The sequence below is a fragment of the Fonsecaea pedrosoi genome, assembly GCF_000835455.1.
Source record: "Fonsecaea pedrosoi CBS 271.37 unplaced genomic scaffold supercont1.5, whole genome shotgun sequence".
NCBI lineage: Eukaryota > Fungi > Ascomycota > Eurotiomycetes > Chaetothyriales > Herpotrichiellaceae > Fonsecaea > Fonsecaea pedrosoi.
The window spans coordinates 1,485,573-1,504,241 of NW_013550611.1; the positions used below are offsets into that span (position 1 = coordinate 1,485,573).

Here is an 18,669-nt window from a genome sequence, read left to right on the forward strand (position 1 = left end):
CGAGTGATGGAAGAAGACACGATGAACACATATCCTCACATACACGGATTCCCTCCATGGTCATTCCCACCACGTCCGGTGGTTGTCTCGTGCGTACGGTCATTCTAACTCTGCACCGTTGGCCTTCCTTCTCGGATTGCGACATCTGGCACGATGGGATGCTTGTTCTCATCCTGTCCCGCTACGGGCGGCGGCACATACTCCTTCCTCCCGGCCTTGTGGACACGACCGTTGATCATGATGACATTCAACTTGCTGTGATCCTGGAGGACGTCAATGTCGTCAATCGGATTGCCGTCAACGAGGATGCAGTCCGCGTAATTGCCTTCCTTGATCTGGCCCATCTCATCGGCTCGCATCATGACCTTGGCCACGCCGTAGGTGGCGGCGATAATGGACTCGTGAGCAGTAAACCCCATCAAGTTCTTGAAATGGGCCAGGTCGCGAGCATATGTTCCGTGAGGAGTCCATGCAAATCCATAGTCACTAACGAGAAGCAGCTTAGCGGTCGTGCGAGCAGATGGTGGATCGAGAGAGTCAGAGGAGCATACTTACCCGCCAGGAAGGACTACGATGCCTCTCCGATGCATCTCACGAAGTCCTCGCAATGCGATCTCAAGCTCCTGATCATTGCCTTTACGTCAGTATACCTGACTTGAAGCGGCTGGCACTTATAGGGACTCACCTTTTTGTAACCAACTTGCTCGGCCTTCTCATGGGAATAACCGAATGCTGCAGCGTCATTCAAAGTTGCAACGAGCCAATTGATTGCTGGAGCCACGACATGCTTGGTCCGTGCCTCCTCCAGCATGTCCATGCCCTCCTCGTCGATATAAGATCCATGATAAATGACGTCCACCCCATGCTGAAACGGTGCTGTGAGCTTATGTCTCGACTATTGCGGTAGGCGAAAGATGGGACCGCACGACTGACCTTGACACACATCTTTACAGAGTCTCTTGCTCTTGCGTGTGCACAGATGGATTTACCTGCTTTGTGTGCTTCTTCCACGCAGATAGCTGTCTCTTCGTCTGTGAAATAGCAGTCTTGAGCTGATCGTACTTCGCAGATCTACATTTCCGGTCAGCAGCGGTGAGCATCAAGCAGCCTGGACCTTTGGGAGCCAACCTCTTCTCCGGACATGACGAGTTTGATGTTGTCAACCCCAATGCCGACGTGATGTTTAATGACTTCCCTCATCTCCTCAGGTGTGTCTGCAAAAGCAGTGATTGCTGCTTCCAAGTCACCGTCACGCTTGGCCATCTCCTTTCCATTGGCGAGAGACCGTGGTCCGGGAATGTCGCCGGCGTAGATAGCATCCCGAATCGCGACGTCGAGACGTTCCTTGGCAGATGCAGCACCATAGCACCTTTCCCGAGTCGTCAGTGATCCACTCTCACCCTTCACAGAGAGATTCCGGTCGGAAATCTTACATGGTATAGCCGGAATCCAGGTAGCATTTTGCACTCCGGGCGGTCAAGAGAGTGTGCTCCTCAACATTCAAGCCGCCCAGGGAAGCGAGATCGCCACCGTTCCAGGAGAAGTGGGTGTGCGAGTCACCCAGGCCTGGCATCAATGTCCGTCCCTTGCCCTGAAACACTCGAACATCTGGGTTTTGCAGCAACTGCTCCTTGTTGGCGACATTGCCGACTGCCTTTAAACGTTCGCCTGGCAAAGCAAGGTCAGCAACGCGGACATAAGAAGAATTCAGACGAGTCCAAGCCGCGGAGAAAGAAGTCATGCTGCCAGGGACGAATAATCTCTCGTTCACCTTGGATGAAGACATCGCCACGGTAAGGCGGCTTTCCCGTGCATTCCAAAATGCTGACATCTAGGAAAAGGATCTTGGAGTCCGGATCTGTGCCCAGGATCTCGTACTTGGGAGGTTTCACACTCTCGTTGAATTTGATGGCATCAATATAGGCGACGTTGCGTGGGGGCCCATCGTAAGGCTCGGGTCGGTAAGCGGGAGACGTCCATGGAACGTCTTCCACGATTCTTGCTGGAGCCATGCCGGGCAGTTTCAAGGAGAAGGATCAAAAGAGGTGTTTTGACAACGTCTAACCTCGTCTCTGGTTTCTTCACGTTTGAAAATTCACATATGATGGTTCTTTCCCAGTTATGAAATGTTTTGAGATGTCGGTACTGATCGAGAAATAGTCGGGCGAAAGGGGAAGTAAAGGGCACCTCTATCTGACCCTGGCTCAATTTCACACCTGCATGCATGCTTGGGGTGGTGGCATTCTCCCAATATTCACATTGTCAGTCGAGGGTCTTTGTGCCCCAACGGGAGACAGACTGCAAGGATTGTCTCTCTCCCCTCTTCTCACCCCAAACAGGTTATGCCCAAAGGGAAATGGGATGTGAAGGAAACTTGACAATCCCGTCCGTGCCGGATCCTTCTTTCCAATGCACCCCGCAAGTTTAGGGCCCCCGCGCTATCCATCCACAGGCATCCACGTTACATGTGAACACCTCATTGTTGCAGAAAGAGGGGTTACAAGTCCCCGGTCCCCTACCCGCAGGTAGGTCGGCGTGATTCGACATACAGTACAAATACCCGGCCGGAAGGTCCTTGTGCTGGAGACTGTGAGCGTGCGAGCCCCTGCTTGAGGGCCCAGCGACCCCTCTATTGCACTTATGCTCACGACTCAAACGATCGTCTGTGGGCGAGTAGGGATGGTCCGGGAATACACGGGGATTGACGGTCTCTCGCTAAACACGGGGAAGATATATTACAAACATACCTAGGGACTTTTGGTCTCACGCCCGTCGCTCGATAGGGAAGGGAACGAACGGATGGGTGTTGTAGGCAGGCAAGCGAGTACGCGCATGTTCGTCGTGAAGGGGGAACAATTCCTCATCTAGTTATCTTGATTGCGTTCTTGGTCTGGTCAAGTTCGAAACAGGTAAACACTAAACGATAAACAGCACCCACAGATATGGTGTGGATGCAAGCCGCGCGGAGAGGTCGATTCGGACCGACGAGACCTCCGCAACAAGACGATGGCGAGGCGACCGTCAATGCCAATGCGAAAGATGTTGTCGGCGGCAGCGACGGCGGCAGCGACTACGACGAGAATGGAGACAGACGATTCCCCTTCGCGCCAGAGTCATTACCCGACGACGCCCTCCCTTTCATCCCCAAGGAACTGGTCCTCGAATGTGCCCAGCGGTCGAAACCACAAGATCAAGACAGAACCCGGGATGACGCACAAAGAGGTCTCGACGACGACCACGCAAGAGATGAAGACAATCGCTCCAACCCCGCCGAGCGCTCCGGCCGCCCCGAGCGCTGGATCGTCATCGACAACATCGTCTTCGACTGCCGCGACTTCCTCGTACACCACCCGGGCGGCGAACAGGTCATCCTCAGCTTCGTCGGCGAGGACTGTTCGTGGCAGTTTTGGCGGCTGCACGGCAAAACCGTCATGGAGCAGTACGGCCGGGCACTCCGGGTCGGGAGGACCGAGGGCGTCAAAAACCGCTTCGTCGAGCCCGTCAGGTATGTCGGTTTGTCGGGGTTGGGGGATGATGGGTGGTGAATACACGGGGAGATTAGAGAGAGAGAAAAAAAAAAAGGGGGGGCGGGGGGGCCCTTTTTGGTTGATGGGGAGAAGGGCGCAGCGAACCGAGTGATGGGTTTTGAGTCTCACAGAGAAAGAGAGAAGAGATCCTGGTTCCTGGTCCTGGGCATGGACTTTCGTTCTGGATCTGGATCTGAATGGACTTTGGTTTTTTGTATATACTTCGTTCGTATACAGTACATATTTTTCGCGGCCGCGAGTCAGCCCAGAGCAAAGAATCTAAACTGACTTCATCTCATATCTGCTGTGATTGTGCGTCAAAGCCAAACCCTTGGGGCATATTCGGATTCTCTCAATGGGGGACTTGGAAAGTGAAACCCGGCCCCCACCAACAAAAATCATCACCCTGTTGTTCCTGAGACTGTGTGTGGTAGAGAGAGATGAGAAGAAAACCAACAAGTTATGTCTATGTCTATGTGTATTCACTACTGCTCTGCTCCACGAGCGCAGTCTTCAAAGCCACGACGATACTTGTAGCTACCCACCCAAGAACGTTATGTCTGTTGCTCGACAGTTCTACAAGTAGATGAGATGAGATGGAAGAGAGTAGAGTATAGTATGGCGATATGGGCGATAAACTTCCTTGGCGAACTCGACCCCATGGGGTTAAAAACTCTCGTAGGACCTCTACGAGAGTACCTCGTGCTGTGCGTGCAGGAGTGATAAATAATAGAAGAAAAGTGTGTGTGTGAGTGTCTGGGCATTAAATGGTTGGTGCATTTGGATTTTTGGGGGGGGGGCGGGGGGAAGATCGACATGACAGAGAGGAGAGGGCGGCGAAAGGCGGATGAAGGCGGCATAGCGGGTAATGATAGACATGGACCATTCAATGGTGGTGGTGACCGGGGCATCCAATGGAAAGGTGTAATAGTAAAGACAGACTTTCTTCGTCTCTCCTCGTCGGCTTCTCACGCCGGTAAAGTGGCACAGTGGCAGAGTGGCTGCGTACATATCCGGTGGAAGGATGACTTTAGCCAGCTTCTCTTCAGTCCCCCATCTTTCACAGCCTCTTGTCACACGGAGTGAACGAGGCAAAGCAATAGATAACGGTCTCAAATTGGCCATGGAGATTGTCTGACTGCTTCCAACCCTTAAGTAACCCAAATTTATTACTCTCCTCATCTGGCAGAGCCGATAAGTGGACTTCCTCATCCGGGGGTTGAACCATGGCTACATCAGCAACACCTGGTGGCGGCGGGGTTTCTCCCATCAAGAGCTTGACCAACTATGCATCGTATATCCCAGAGGGAAGCAAAAGGCCGCGAATTGGACATCTTGACCTGGACTCCAACACCGTCACACCTCTCTCTTACATCTCCGGCACACCGATAAGGAGTCTTTACGAGGTGATTGAAGTGGGCGAAGACGCCATCATCCAAGCCGGAGAGCCGTTCCCGCGGAGCAAGGCGAGATTGTTACCCCCGATTTATGGCCGGGATATTCTTGCCGTTGGGAAGAACTATGCAGTGAGGACTGGCTTGCCGGATATACTGAGTTGCTCGTGACTGATGGATGTTCTTCAGGCCCATGCCAAAGAGTTCAATGCTTCCGGGTAAGGTGGCCTTGTGAGAGAGATCGCTCGGTATCGAATGACGGGCTGACCATCTCGAGCCTTACAGCTATGACAGCTCTGACAAGGTCGATATGCCAACTCATCCCGTCATCTTCACCAAGCGGTGGACATCTGCTATCGCAGATGGGGACGAGATATTCCCCCATCCAGGCTTCACCGAGTCGGTGGACTATGAAGGCGAGATCGGGGTCATTGTAGGCAAGTCTGGATTCCAGATTGACGAAAAGGATGCCCTCGAGCATGTCTGGGGGTTTACCATTATCAATGATGTGACGGCTCGCGAACGGCAGCGGGACCATAAGCAGTTTTACCTGGGGAAATCGTGAGTGGTTATCCGCACCTTGCAGGAGACGGGGTAGCCAGGGTCACCATCCTACTCAAGACCCTCGCAATTTCAGCTAATAGTGCGTCCAGACCCGATACCTTTGCGCCAATGGGTCCGATCGCGGTCCCAAAGGAGCATCTTCCAAAGGTGCTTACTGTCCAAACTGTCGTGAATGGCGAGAAGCGACAGGAAGCGACAACCGACGACTTGATCTTCAGCATCCCGACATTGATCGAGACACTGTCCGCAGCGCAGACACTGCAACCAGGGGATGTGTTGGCCACTGGAACCCCGGCCGGTGTTGGATTTGGCTTTGATCCCAAGGTGTGGCTGCACCCTGGCGACGAGGTCAAGATCTCCGTAACAGGCCTTGGAACCTTGACAAACAAAATTGCGAGTCCAGAGTCGAGGATTAGCATCCTCAATCACATTGTCTCGCCTGCCGTGCCCGTTGTGAATGACCGGACGGTCGAGGGCCGTGGACTCAGCTCTGTTGGCTCGAAGCGGCTGTTCTACCAGCGAAAAGGCGGTGATGATGCTGGGCGGCCCATCTATTTCATTCATGGACTCGGCGGCACTTCAGAATATTTCGGCCCACTAATGACAAGGCTGGGGAACTCCTGGACATATCACCTGGCAGATCTCGAGGGCCACGGGCTATCGCCCACATCCGCGACGAGCAAGCTGAGCATCGCTTCTTTTGCCTCGGATGCGTATCAGCTTTGCTCCCAGGCAGGTATCACCTCCGAGTCCGGCCTCACCGTGGTCGCACATTCGATGGGCTGCTTGGTTGCGATGAAACTGGCCCTGGATCATCCGGATTTGGTCAAGACGCTCATCCTGCAAGGGCCCGGCCCTTCACCGCTCCCAGAAGCCGCCAGCAAAGCCACATACGCCAGGGCTGCCCTTGCTCGGGAAAAGGGCATGCTGGGGGTGGTGGATGCGGTCGTGGGCGCAGGCACATCCGATTACAGCAAGGCACATAATCCTCTCGCAATCGCCGCCGCTCGAGTCTCCTTGTTGGGACAAGACGCCGAAGGATATGCAAAGGCCTGTACTGCACTGGCAGACTCGCGCGCCGACACGTTGGACATCTCAGCGTTGAAGGCGAGAGTGTTGATCATCACGGGAGAGGAGGATAAAGTGTCGCCGCCGGATATGTGCAAGAGGATGAAGGAACAAATGCCCAACTGCGAGGATGTTGTTGTGCTTCCGCAGGTTGCGCATTGGCACTTGTTTGAAGCAACCGAGAGTGTTTGTTCAGCTGTCACCGACTTCCTGGGTAAGTAATTAATATCCACAAGCCGGCGCATTTCGGGATCATTTGAGTCAGGATATCGAAGCTAGAAAGAAGAAAATTGTGTAGAAGACTTGTAGACTTACATACAGTATGTACTCTGGTTCTCTAGATAGAGTTGCTTTTCTACCTTTGAGGTTGGAGACAAGTCGGGCGTTGCCGTCGATCCTGTGGGTGGCTAGAGGTCCTTTGTGCTCAACGGTGGTGCTTGTAGAGGATCAGCACGGATGTGGCTGAATCTAGTGGTACCTAGTTGTACCTAGTAGTTGTGATGCCCGTAAGGATTTCCCAAAACAACCCGGGACTTTGCGGGGGAGCAGCAAAAGGGGTGTAGCTCAGTACCATTGATCCCCTCCTGGGACAAGTCTTTAGGGGGGCATTAGGGGTCCGGGGTGTCATTAGGGCCTAAGTGAAGCCCACCAGCTTCACTATCCCTGCCCTCTAGACGCCCCCAGGACCCTTCCCCCGTTCTTCCCGAATAATCCCTTCATTTCTTATGCCCTTCTAATGCCCACCAGTGCCTAGAAATATTCTACCCGATGGGCCGTTCTTATGCCTAGTGATTCTTATGTTTGTACCTACAAGTGCTTGTGCAATTAGGCTTTAGTCTCACTATCTCCCCCCCCCCCTCGTCGCCCCCATGTTACACCTCAACCAACCCGGTGCCCGGCCCCGGATTTGTTTTCTCGGTGCTTAACTGGACAAAACATTCATCCACGTTGATGACCTTGACACTTCCATCCTGCTTCATCCCTTCATCCTTCGTCGTTCTAACCTTCTAATCTTTCACTTGGTCGCATATGCTGCCTCTCATCGCAGCCACAAATTGCTGTATCAACCATTGAAAGTATCGTCTCGCGTTGATATTGAGTCTTGCTCTCTCGTCCCTCCACTCAAAGAGCTGCGGATTTGCTTTTCCGTGTTACATGGCGCCTCAGGTCGACAAACGCCAACCTCGGGTGCCTCTGAGCTGCGAAAACTGTCGGAAACGAAAAATCAAATGTTCGGGCGAAAGACCCTTTTGTGACACATGCGCCCGTCGTGGCTTCAGCCATACCTGCTTCTATCTGCGCCAAAATGTGCAAATCCCTGCAGGGACCAGCTCCGATGAGGTGCTCCAAAGAGTGAGAAGAGTCGAAAATCTCCTTGAGAGACAAGTCTACCTCCTCGAGCAGCGGCTTGAACCTTCACCAAAATCGAATTCGTCCAACCAAGATACATTGTCCCAACATCAATCGTCGTCCGTGAACTCATCGCCCTGGACCGAGATCGAGGCGACTCCTTCTGAGACTGCTCCGGCAACAAATGTCGGTACGATCCTGGTATCCGAGGAAGGTTATGAAAGATTCATTCCCGGGCTCGCTTCTTCAGACGCCGAGTCGGTCAATGAACTGATTCAATCTGCTTCTGCTCCACCAATGTCATCGAGCTTCCCCTTCTCCGCCGAGGCACTCGCCGCGCGAAGAGCGCTTTTGGACACCCTACCTCCTGGACGACAGTGTGACGAACTGAAGGATATATTCTTCGAAGTGTTCTCGCCGGTGAGTGTCACTTAAAGCTTCTTAGTATCTCTCCAGTCGTCCACCTCGCCCCCTCAGGGCAGATCTGCCAGAGCCTCAGGAGGAATACCCTAGTGGCTCAAGGATCTGAGATTTGTAAAGTGCTGTTGGCACTCAAAGAGAGCCATGCTTTCTCCTCCTTGTCACAAATGTGGTAGGTACGGGCAGAGATGGTCTTGTTAAATGGTACAAAAACAAAAACAACAACTTTACACTCCCCAACGAGTGGCCTCCCGCACCAATGCACGAGAAACTACCCTTCCGACGATGCTGACTCAGTCTCAAACAGCTCTTTCACATACTCCATGACCCATCATTCCACGCCGAGTACGCCGACTTTCGCCAATACCGAGGAGATGTGTCCCTCTCGTTTCTTGCCCTGGTGTTCGTGATTCTCTCCATCTCTGTTACTGCACTGGACTCGGATCATCCACTGCTCGCAGACCTCGGAATGGAAGCGACGGCGTCAGCAAATATCAAAAGCTTAGCGACAAAATACCGAGCCGCCGCCATGGGATGCCTCTCAGCAGACCATTTTATGTGGCGACACAACTTGCAGACTGTGCAAGCTTTGGTCCTTTTGATATACGCACTTTCACATGCTCATGGCCCTTCATGGGCCTTGTTGGGGGCTACCTTCAACATTTGCGTATCGATCGGTTGCCACATCGACCCGTCTCAACTGAACCTAGATCCTGTGAGAAGTGAACAGCGACGCCGGTGTTGGGCTGGCCTCATGTTACTGTATACCATTCAAAACACTTGTCTGGGGAACATTGCCCCGATGAAGGTCATAGCCAACGTCCGTCTTCCTGCCGACGTGGACGATGACCACATCACCATGTATGACAATCCGCTGTTGCACACAGATGAAACCCAACCCAAACCCCTGAGCAAAATGTCGTACATCCTCTTCAAATTCAAACTATATCGGCTGGCGTCCGATATAACAAACTTCACCCGGGAAAACGGGAAGTTGAGCGGCCTATTCGAGCTCGACGCAAAGATCTCGAGGGAGGAGCACGAACACGACGCACGGTTCGCCGACCCTCAGCGGCTTCCAGTTTACCATCTGGCTCATCTATACATCATCAAAAACTATACGAATCACCTGCGACTCATCCTCCATCGACCGTATCTTCCACCACATTCTTCGGCGGCGGACAGCACATTGTACGAGTACCCGGAACAAATGCTGCAGAGCCGGCAGTATTGTAAGATGTCGGCTATGAAGATCATTGACAACCACGAGGACCTCTGCTGTAACGACAAGTTGAAGCCTTATCGCTGGTTCGTGTACGGTCTGGGTGGCTACCAAACGTTTCTGGCAGCGTCGACGCTTGTGGTGCTGCTTGGGTCGGAGGACGACTCGGTCACTTCAGACCGCGCGGATGTCATCTACGCTCTTCGAAAATGTCAAGCACGGTTCGAGCAGCTGTCTCCGCGCAGCGACATCTCGGCCAAAGCGGCCCGAATCCTGCGCCGCACGCTTGGTCCCGTCCCGAGTACCAACGGTGGTGCTGGGGGTCCCCTTCATGACACCCCAAGACTGTACCATCAGTCCTCGAGCATTAACGACGAGTCCAAGGTCGTGTACAGTATGAGCCACCGACACCAAATATCCAGCGCTTCCCCCGGCAACCTCCATGACCACCACCTCCACCACCAGCAACAGCAGCACACATCAGTCCCACCTGGTCCTGCTGGATACAACCAGACGGGTTTCACCAGCGGTGACTTTCCCAGTGGTGCCAACGAGGCCGTCACGACAAAAATGGAACCACCACCTCCGCCGCCAACGTCACAGCACCAACACCAAGTCCAGTACCAGCACGAGCTCCAGCACCAGCACCACCATCAACAACAGCAACAGCAACAGCCTCCCCCTCATCCTCACTCCTTCTTCCCCTGCCCACAACCGCTCTACGAGCTGATGAATCTCCCCGCGGAGCAGTGGCTGGGCGGCCCCTCCGCGCTGGCCTGGGACTGGAGCAGCTGGGTCGACGTGCCCGAGGCCTCGATCGCGGGATCCGACATGTTCATGGACACTTCGGCTTCTGGCGTCGTGATGTGATGCTATCTTGTGTCCTTTGTTGTATTTCTAGAAGGACATGGACATGCGGATATAGATATGAAAAATGTAAATACCCCCTGTGCGTACGATAGACAATTGGTACGATCTGCTCGGCCGAGACTCGAGATAAGGTAGTTTTAGTACGTCGCTTCTTCTCCTTCCCATGCTCATATCCAGGGTTTTGACTCCGATCACGAGATGACATGCCATGTCATGTAATTACGCACCGTGCACTGTTGGCTGGCAGGCAAGATGGGATGTCTCTCAACGACCACGAAAGCCACGACTGGACGGATGAGAACTTCGACGACGCGGGTTTGGGGAAAGGGGACAGGAACAGGGATATACCGTCGTTCGATAAAACACCTATATAGGTAACTGAGGACTTTTAATGATTTGATATTACGGCGAGATACCCATCGTATGGACCGCCGAATAACTACTATCCCGTGCACTTACGGAAGGCTTCAAAGGCACCGCCAGCACCGCTTCACATTATGTACTTTTCTTTACCCCAGAGCCCTCTCCAGCCTGTTCCTGACGGCCAGCCACCAGTTCGCTTGCTGCTCGACCTCGTCTCTTGGTTGAATGGCCCGGATGGTCTCGATTGGCCGCTGCGATTTGACCTGTTCCTCGGCGAAGAAATTACCATGGAGGCCATAGGGTACTCTCTGCGTCAGGTATACTCGAGCGACCAACGTCTTCATGTCTCGGGCATCAATGATCCACAGCTCACTTTTGGCATCGGGACGACATTCGCCTGATGAGTCTAGCTGTGATTCGTCAAAGACATAGGTCAGCAGCCAGCCATCATCTTCCTGAGTGCCGCTTTCACGTGGCACAAAGTGTGGCTCCTGTGCGAACCAGCCTCGCGGAAGGCGAAAAATCGAGATTGGGTCATCCTCCTCCCGAAATTGTAAGATCGTATTGATACACCTTGTATCAACACAGTCAAGTACGCCCCGGGTATGTGAATAAGTCTTGCCTCGCTTGATGAGCGTCTCCACATCTGCCTTGACCAAGCAGTCGATCTTCGCAGCACGGCCAAGGGCGGCTCCAAAGGTGCCAATGGAAGTCGAACAACCAAAGACATACCTAGCCTGGCTCATTGTGCTGTCTTTCCTAATATTGGGAAATTCGAACGGGATAGCGCTTAATGCGAAGTCATGTGTTATGCGCCCTGGCTGTGTCATTGAGAACTGATAGTAGTGGAGCCGGCACTGTTCTTCACTATCAGGCCCATTGAGCATTTGTTCAGGAGCGGGAATATTGCCTGCATCAAAAATGACCGACGCCGAAGTCAGTCGACATGCGAGCATATTGACGGCAGTTGTCCGCAGTTGTCCCGTTACCTTGTCAAGCACCTGATCTTCCCACGTATTCGCAGTATGGAAGATGCAGCATGCTTTTGTCTTAAACCAGACAACCTGCTGGGGCAGGTATCGAGGAAAGATACCGAATCGAGAATGAGACGTTGCGTCGTAGGTAACAACAGGCTTATTTTTTACCAAGTTCAATGGATCCAGCGACAGAGGCAAGTCCATGATGACAGTGTGGTGTGCCGACACTCCAAAATCATGCATCATCTTTGCCGACGAGATCCCCGGAACTGGGGCATTCAGAAGCCTGATTGGTCTCTCGAGCGGCGAAGAAGGGACGGCGGGCGAGAAGGTCGCAGGAATAATCGAGTAATGTACATATGGAGGGACAAAAGTCGAGTGGAAGAGGACCAGCTCTCCCGTCGTCGGGTCGACACGAGGATGGGCGGTGGTCCATTCTTTCATGAACCGCAGTAACCCATCTCCCCCAAATCCCGAGCCGTTCTCTCCTCCCAGCTCCCCTTCTGCTCTCTGCCCGTTGAACCAGCCAACAGTTTCGAGGCCCGGAAGAAGGACCCTGATTGGGGGGCCGGATTCGCAGGTGGCAAGAGCGCGACCATCATGGAATAAAACACCCGTGTTGGCCACGCTGATCTTCTTAATGGCTTGGACTGAGCCAGGAAGTCGTGATAATAAGACAAATAAGATGCTGCGGAAGATAAGGGCGATGAGCTTGTACAATGAGGTCAATGGATTGACCAATGCTGCTATGCTCGGCAGGATCGGATGGCGCAGGTGTTTTGAGGATATTGTGGACAGATAGATGTCGGTCAAGATGTATTGGTTGACAAATTCTGGTTGCACACCATTGGCAATTCGTGTGAACACGACACCGCTGAGCATACCATCACCGTCGAACCAGTGCGCATCCCGGCCCAAGTCCTCGTTTGCCACTGGGTTGCCGCCATTTCGCACGTATTCACCTCCAAATAGCTCTTCTGGTATGCTCCCAGAATATGGGCATGGTACTAGACTCTGGGCCTTCTGCAAAGGAGCAAAGTTGCCACTAAGGTAGGGATGCGGATGGCTTCTCTTGCAATCTCGAGGGGACTTCGCGCTCGAGGGCGAATAGGATGGGGGCTTTCTGGGTGCATCTGGTGTGACGACGGAGGAAAGCGAGTTGGTCATACTCGAGACAAGATGAAAGAACCCAGCAGTGGTGGAGATCCTCGACACAGCCTGAAGCCGAATCCTTCCGTAATGTGTCGGTTTGCTGCTAAACCTTTAAGAGGGGATCTTTATCAAAGAGTGAATGCTTCCACAAGTCATGCAAGGTCGACGTCTCTTGTCCGAGGCCGTTGGATGTGACGGGGTCCGAGACGCCCCTCAGGATCAAATTCAAACATGCATCGGATCACGCAACCAGAGAGAAGAGAAGGGTCGATTCACATGTCAGCACCAGGGGGACCTTGCAAGTGAGGAGATAAGTTAGTGGCCTTGCTAAGCTCACATGATGAAGTCGTCGCAGGACAAGTAGGGGAGAATGCGTTGATCTCATTGCCAACATGTCTCCTAAAAACATCCAACCAGAGGAAAGCAAAGGAGGGGAAAACAGCCCAGTGAAGACAAAACTGAAGTCAGCCGAGCAGGTGGAAGCATCGAAGCTGCAGGTCAACGATGCGGAGGAAATCATGGCGTCATTGAGCACTGGCCGGTGGCAGCAGTGTCATTTGAGCTAGTAGAGAGCCAAGACGCTAACTGATGATAGCGACCCATGGTCAGAACCATGAACAGAATGTTAGCCGAGAATCCGCTACCTCTTTTGTAGCTCGACTCTGGCTGCTTTTGTCGGAAGCTGCACGCCGCGGCCCGTCAGCCTCGTGTCCGTGTGGCTTGACCCCCACCACCATCGCCCATCACAGCCTTCATCGTCCGCAGCTTTCATTCCCAACTTGGAATTGTGCGCGTCATGATATCCCAGAAATTTCATGGCTTCCCATCAGACCTCTGCACAAGTCCACACAGCCATGCCTGCATGCTTTCGGATATCCATATACTTTGCCTCACAATCCCAACCGTTCCTCCGCTCCTGGCGTTGAAAACGAACGGCTGATTGGTATAACATGGCGACTGCCGCGGCCGGAAGCTTTTACTGAGACAGGACCTTTTGAACTTCTTTCACTGGCGCCGAAGGCCTTCAATTGACCATCAGAGCTCTATCCTGATGTACGATTATGCGCTGGTGTATGTGGCTGTCTGCTTCTGACTCCCCTTTCCCCTCCAAACAAGTTCTAACAAGTGCCTCTGCCACAATAGTCATGTTATTCACACAATCCCCCTTGCGATAGCCTTGTCTATTGCCCTAGGACCTCTGTTGACACGACGGGATATCTACAAGATATGCTTCCTTCAACTTGTCGCTGTCACATATACAATTCCTTGGTGGGTGTAGGATCGACGACTTCTGTTCTTCAGAGATGCTGACTGGCCAAGGGATTCATACCTGATTAGAACCAGGATCTGGAGTATGTCATTTCTATTCCTATATTCCTGCTGGTTTCTGACATAATACTAACTTGCGCTAGCATATCCGCAACACGTCGTTATAGGGCCGACTCTGTTTGATATTCCTGCCGAAGAGGTCTTCTTCTTTGGCATCCAGACTTACATCGTAGGCATCCCCCCTGTTTGCGAGCAGTCAAGATCGCTAAATTTGAATAGTCAACTTGTCTCCAGATACTCCTCAGCAAGCCGGTGCTCACTGCAATTCATTTGCATAATGAAGCTGACTCACTGGACCCTGTTGGCAAGTCTCTCTTGCCCTGGAAGCGAGCAGGTCAGCTCGTTTTTAGCTTGGGTTTGGTGGTTCCAATCCTGCTCCGAGAAAGTAATGCCGAAGGCCATTACATGCGACTGATCCTGATTTGGGCTTGCCCGGTAATGTTGATGCTTTGGACATTTGCCTACCAGCTACTTCTCACGATGCCGTGGACTACAACCTGGTTACCTATCGCCGCACCGACTTTATATCTGTGGATCGTCGATACATTGGCTCTCCGCCGAGGCACCTGGAGTATCGAATCAGGCACAAAGCTCAGCATTCAGGTCTGGCCTCATTTGGAATTAGAAGAAGCCGTCTTCTTCCTTCTGACAAATACCCTTATAGTGTGGGGGGCGACTGCGTTTGACAACGCCGTGGCTATTCTCGACTCCTTTCCGGGGAATTTCCCCACGGTCCCCGGCATCCCTCCTCCGACCTTGATGTTCAAAGCTCTATTTCTGGCCACTTCAAAATATGACACTGCGCGTCTCCACGGCTTGCGAAATGCACACACAGTTCTTGCTAAGAAAAGCCGATCATTCTACCTGGCCTCGGGAGTCTTTGTGGGTCGTCTGAGAATCGACCTGATACTCCTCTACGCGTTTTGCAGAGTGGCTGATGATCTGATTGACGACGCGCCTTCTGCAACTGAGGCAAGTAAATGGGTGCAATATTTTACCCACTTCCTTGATGTTGCGTACTCACCGAAAAGGGACGAGAACCGATTACAGCAGGCTCTAGACCCATTCCCACCCAAGGCACGGTCTATCTTACGACTTCTTCCCACGGACAAGTTGCCCTCGGCGCCGCTCTACTCGCTTCTAGATGGCTTCCGGATCGACCAGAAATTCTTTGATGCAGAATCTAGGCGCAATCCCCCCATTGCCACTTTTGCTGACCTTGAACGATATGCAAGCTGTGTCGCGGGTACGGTCGGTGAACTCTGTTTGAACCTTGTCTACTATCATGACCCCGATCAAGGAACACAGACAGATACAAGACAACAGTGCCTCACTGCTGGTGCGAAAATGGGCCGAGCCCTGCAATACATCAACATTGTCCGAGATGTCAAGACAGACGCCGATGCCGGACGATGCTACATTCCTAGCGAGTGGCTTGATAATTCAACGCAAGGTTTAGCCGTATTTCGAGCCGACCAAATTGCGCTCCATAGAAGGACAGTCTTGGACGTTGCATTCGCCATCTACGCTGAGAATAGAGATGCAATCGAGGCGCTGCCCTATTATGCGCGAGGTGGCATCCGTGTCGCGGTCGAGAGCTACATGGAAATTGGCAGGGTGATGCGCGAGCGAATGCAGCAGGGCAGGCCTTTAGATTTTGCTGGTGGTGGCAAGAAGGGACGATCTAGCGTCCCCAAGCCGAGGAGGATATGGGTTGGATGGAAGACAATGATGGGGAGGAGGGGTGCTGTGTGATAGAGGGGCTTTACTTGATCACTTCAACCTTCAATCTTCATAGCTGTGTGTCATTGCGAGTCTCGCTCTGGCCCTGTTCGGGGGTCTGACCAAGGGACCGTTTGGCTGCACCTAGCGTGCGGGGCCTGCGCGTCGACATCAGAGCCAGATCTTCCCATTATCTTGGACATTGCAAACTCCCCTGCGTTAATCCATTGCCAACTTCTTCGTGACTACAGCCGTGACCTGCTCACTCCTTAGATAAGATCGCAGACGCCAATAGAGCTGATTCCGTGCTCAGGATGGACTGTGGACCGAATCCGCCCGGAAATGTTCACATGCATGTGTCTTGAATCCGAAGTCATGTTGTCATTGACTCTGACGGCCTCGTGCCGACAGAGGGTACAACATGTCTTTCTAACAGGCCTCTACTTGTCACTAGATCTCTGAATATTCATAGCAGTTGTGACGAACAAGTGCTGGGATATGGACAAGCCCAAGAGCGTTGTCATCGTAGGTGAGCTTTTTATGAGACTGGATTTTGTTGTCGGCCTTGGTTCATTTTGCTGACCCCGAGACAACACAATACAGGCGCAGGTGCCGGCGGTATTTCCAGCGCAGCCAGGCTTGCCAAAGCTGGGTTCCGGGTGACCGTGCTCGAAAAGAACGACCACACCGGCGGACGCTGCAGCCTGATACACGATGGCGGCGGCCACCGCTTCGACCAAGGCCCCTCTCTCCTCCTCCTGCCCGACCTGTTCGCGGAAGCCTTCGCCGACCTAGATACATCCCTCGAGGCCGAAAGGGTCGAGTTGCTCAAGTGCGAGCCCAACTACAACGTCTGGTTCGGCGACGGGGAGTGCATCGAGCTGTCCACGGACGTGGCGCGGATGAAGAAAACAATCGAGCGGTGGGAAGGCAAAGAAGGCTTCGAGAGATACCTCGCCTGGATGAAGGAGGCTCACGTCCACTACGAGGCCAGCGTCGTCCATGTGCTGCGGAAGAACTTCTCTACCATCTGGGCAATGGCCCGTCCGAGCTTCCTGCCCTACCTCATGGCGCTCCACCCGTTCGAGAGCATCTGGAACCGGGCGGCGCGCTATTTTCTGACGGAGCGGCTGAGAAGAGCCTTCACTTTCGGAAGCATGTACATGGGCATGAGTCCCTTTGAAGCCCCCGGCACCTATAGCCTGCTCCAGTATACGGAACTGGCTGAAGGCATATGGTCAGTGTCCAGTGACAGAACCACGATTATAAACTTGCGCACTAACGAGAGAAAAGGTATCCCAGGGGCGGGTTCCATCGAGTCTTGGATGCTTTGGTCAAAGTTGGACAACGTCTCGGGGTCGAGTACAGACTGTCGACACCCGTTGCCCGAGTAAACGTGGACGGATATTCTCAACGTGCGACAGGCGTCACGCTGGCCTCGGGAGAGGTCGTGAACGCAGATATTGTCTTGGTCAATGCTGATCTCGTCTATGCCTACAACGAATTGTTACCTCCTTCTCGGCAAGCTACAACAATATCGAAGAAACCAGCTTCTTGCTCCAGCATCTCATTCTACTGTAAGTTCCCCACTTCGCAACTCTTACACATCGAGCTAAGTTGTCCAGGGTCAATGGACAAGATGGTCCCTGAACTCCACACACACAACGTCTTCCTCGCCGACGACTACCAAGATAGCTTCGACGACATCTTCAAGCGACAGCAAATTCCCAAAGAACCTTCATTTTACGTCAATGTGCCTTCACGGATCGACCCGAGTGCTGCCCCTCAAGACCGAGACAGCGTGGTGGTGCTTGTCCCATGTGGTCACCTACTGGAGGGCGAGGCTGATCGAGGGCTAAACCCCCACAGCGCACAAGATTGGCAGGCCATGGTTGCGAAAGCTCGGCATGCAGTCTTTGAGACGATTCGTCTCCGGACGGGGGCAGATCTTCAATCTCATGTCGCTCACGAGATAGTCAATACGCCGAGCACGTGGAAAGACAGATTCAATCTAGATAGGGGAGCCATTCTTGGATTGAGCCATTCATTCTTCAATGTGTTGAGCTTCAGACCAGGCACGAAGCATACGACAATAGCTGGCGTGTATTTCGTTGGAGCCAGCACTCACCCGGGCACGGGTGTGCCCATTGTTCTCGCTGGTAGCAAGATCACCACTGAACAAATCCTTGATGACCTTGGTATGGTCAAGCCATGGTCTCCAGGAAACCACAAGAGAAGGGTTGTGAGTGAACTGGATAAACTGGGAACGCGTCCTCTGGATCTCGTGCACAGTCTTCTTGGTCTGTTACTTGTGGTGTTGGCGATGCTTGTGCTCTTGATGAAATGATAATATGTCTGAAGAACTTGGTCGGTGATAGACGTCAGCGAAAAGGTGAACATACAAAAGACTAGTTCTTCCATTTTCTTCAACCATTCCCAAGTTCTAGTTCCTTCGTATCCATCTACTTGTCAAGGTCGTCCTTCTGCAGCCTCGCGTCATCGTGGCGGCTCTTCTGTTCAGCCACGGAACGAAAAACGGCAAGAAGGACCCATCCCACTTAGCCGTAACTGGCAGCTCTGCCGCATTGGACGTTGCGGATAATACTCCGGAATGACTTGGTGTGTTGTCAGCACTCCTATGACATCATTGCTCTGGTACCACTGCTGCTTTCATCCACTCACATCACCTCACACAAGGATCCTGGCGGTGG

The 18,669-nt window shown here is 52.9% G+C and overlaps 7 protein-coding genes across 7 annotated transcripts; 5 read left to right on the forward strand and 2 right to left on the reverse strand.

Moving 5' to 3' along the window:
* Positions 1 to 104: 104 nt before the first annotated feature.
* On the reverse strand, positions 105 to 2,012 carry Z517_08005 (uncharacterized protein; the record flags this gene model as incomplete). The annotated part of the gene is made up of 7 exons (XM_013426526.1): positions 105 to 486; positions 556 to 623; positions 686 to 865; positions 934 to 1,071; positions 1,129 to 1,369; positions 1,434 to 1,668; positions 1,772 to 2,012. 7 exons carry the CDS (start codon positions 2,010 to 2,012, stop codon positions 105 to 107), a joined length of 1,485 nt encoding a protein of 494 aa, XP_013281980.1.
* Positions 2,013 to 2,942: 930 nt separating this feature from the next.
* Z517_08006 (uncharacterized protein) lies at positions 2,943 to 3,545 on the forward strand (the record flags this gene model as incomplete). The annotated part of the gene is made up of 1 exon (XM_013426527.1): positions 2,943 to 3,545. The coding sequence occupies one exon, from the start codon at positions 2,943 to 2,945 to the stop codon at positions 3,543 to 3,545; it is 603 nt and encodes a 200-aa protein (XP_013281981.1).
* A 1,208-nt stretch (positions 3,546 to 4,753) lies between these two features.
* On the forward strand, positions 4,754 to 6,775 carry Z517_08007 (uncharacterized protein; the record flags this gene model as incomplete). Its single annotated transcript, XM_013426528.1, has 4 exons — positions 4,754 to 5,053; positions 5,111 to 5,139; positions 5,207 to 5,482; positions 5,575 to 6,775. 4 exons carry the CDS (start codon positions 4,754 to 4,756, stop codon positions 6,773 to 6,775), a joined length of 1,806 nt encoding a protein of 601 aa, XP_013281982.1.
* A 933-nt stretch (positions 6,776 to 7,708) lies between these two features.
* Positions 7,709 to 10,415, forward strand: Z517_08008 (uncharacterized protein; the record flags this gene model as incomplete). Its single annotated transcript, XM_013426529.1, has 2 exons — positions 7,709 to 8,323; positions 8,631 to 10,415. 2 exons carry the CDS (start codon positions 7,709 to 7,711, stop codon positions 10,413 to 10,415), a joined length of 2,400 nt encoding a protein of 799 aa, XP_013281983.1.
* A 509-nt stretch (positions 10,416 to 10,924) lies between these two features.
* On the reverse strand, positions 10,925 to 12,922 carry Z517_08009 (uncharacterized protein; the record flags this gene model as incomplete). The annotated part of the gene is made up of 1 exon (XM_013426530.1): positions 10,925 to 12,922. One exon carries the CDS (start codon positions 12,920 to 12,922, stop codon positions 10,925 to 10,927), a length of 1,998 nt encoding a protein of 665 aa, XP_013281984.1.
* Positions 12,923 to 13,299: 377 nt separating this feature from the next.
* Positions 13,300 to 15,991, forward strand: Z517_08010 (uncharacterized protein; the record flags this gene model as incomplete). Its single annotated transcript, XM_013426531.1, has 5 exons — positions 13,300 to 13,448; positions 13,503 to 13,511; positions 14,228 to 14,259; positions 14,320 to 14,405; positions 14,456 to 15,991. The coding sequence occupies 5 exons, from the start codon at positions 13,300 to 13,302 to the stop codon at positions 15,989 to 15,991; spliced, it is 1,812 nt and encodes a 603-aa protein (XP_013281985.1).
* A 465-nt stretch (positions 15,992 to 16,456) lies between these two features.
* Positions 16,457 to 18,305, forward strand: Z517_08011 (uncharacterized protein; the record flags this gene model as incomplete). The annotated part of the gene is made up of 4 exons (XM_013426532.1): positions 16,457 to 16,487; positions 16,562 to 17,195; positions 17,252 to 17,535; positions 17,584 to 18,305. The coding sequence occupies 4 exons, from the start codon at positions 16,457 to 16,459 to the stop codon at positions 18,303 to 18,305; spliced, it is 1,671 nt and encodes a 556-aa protein (XP_013281986.1).
* Between the last annotated feature and the right edge of the window lie 364 nt (positions 18,306 to 18,669).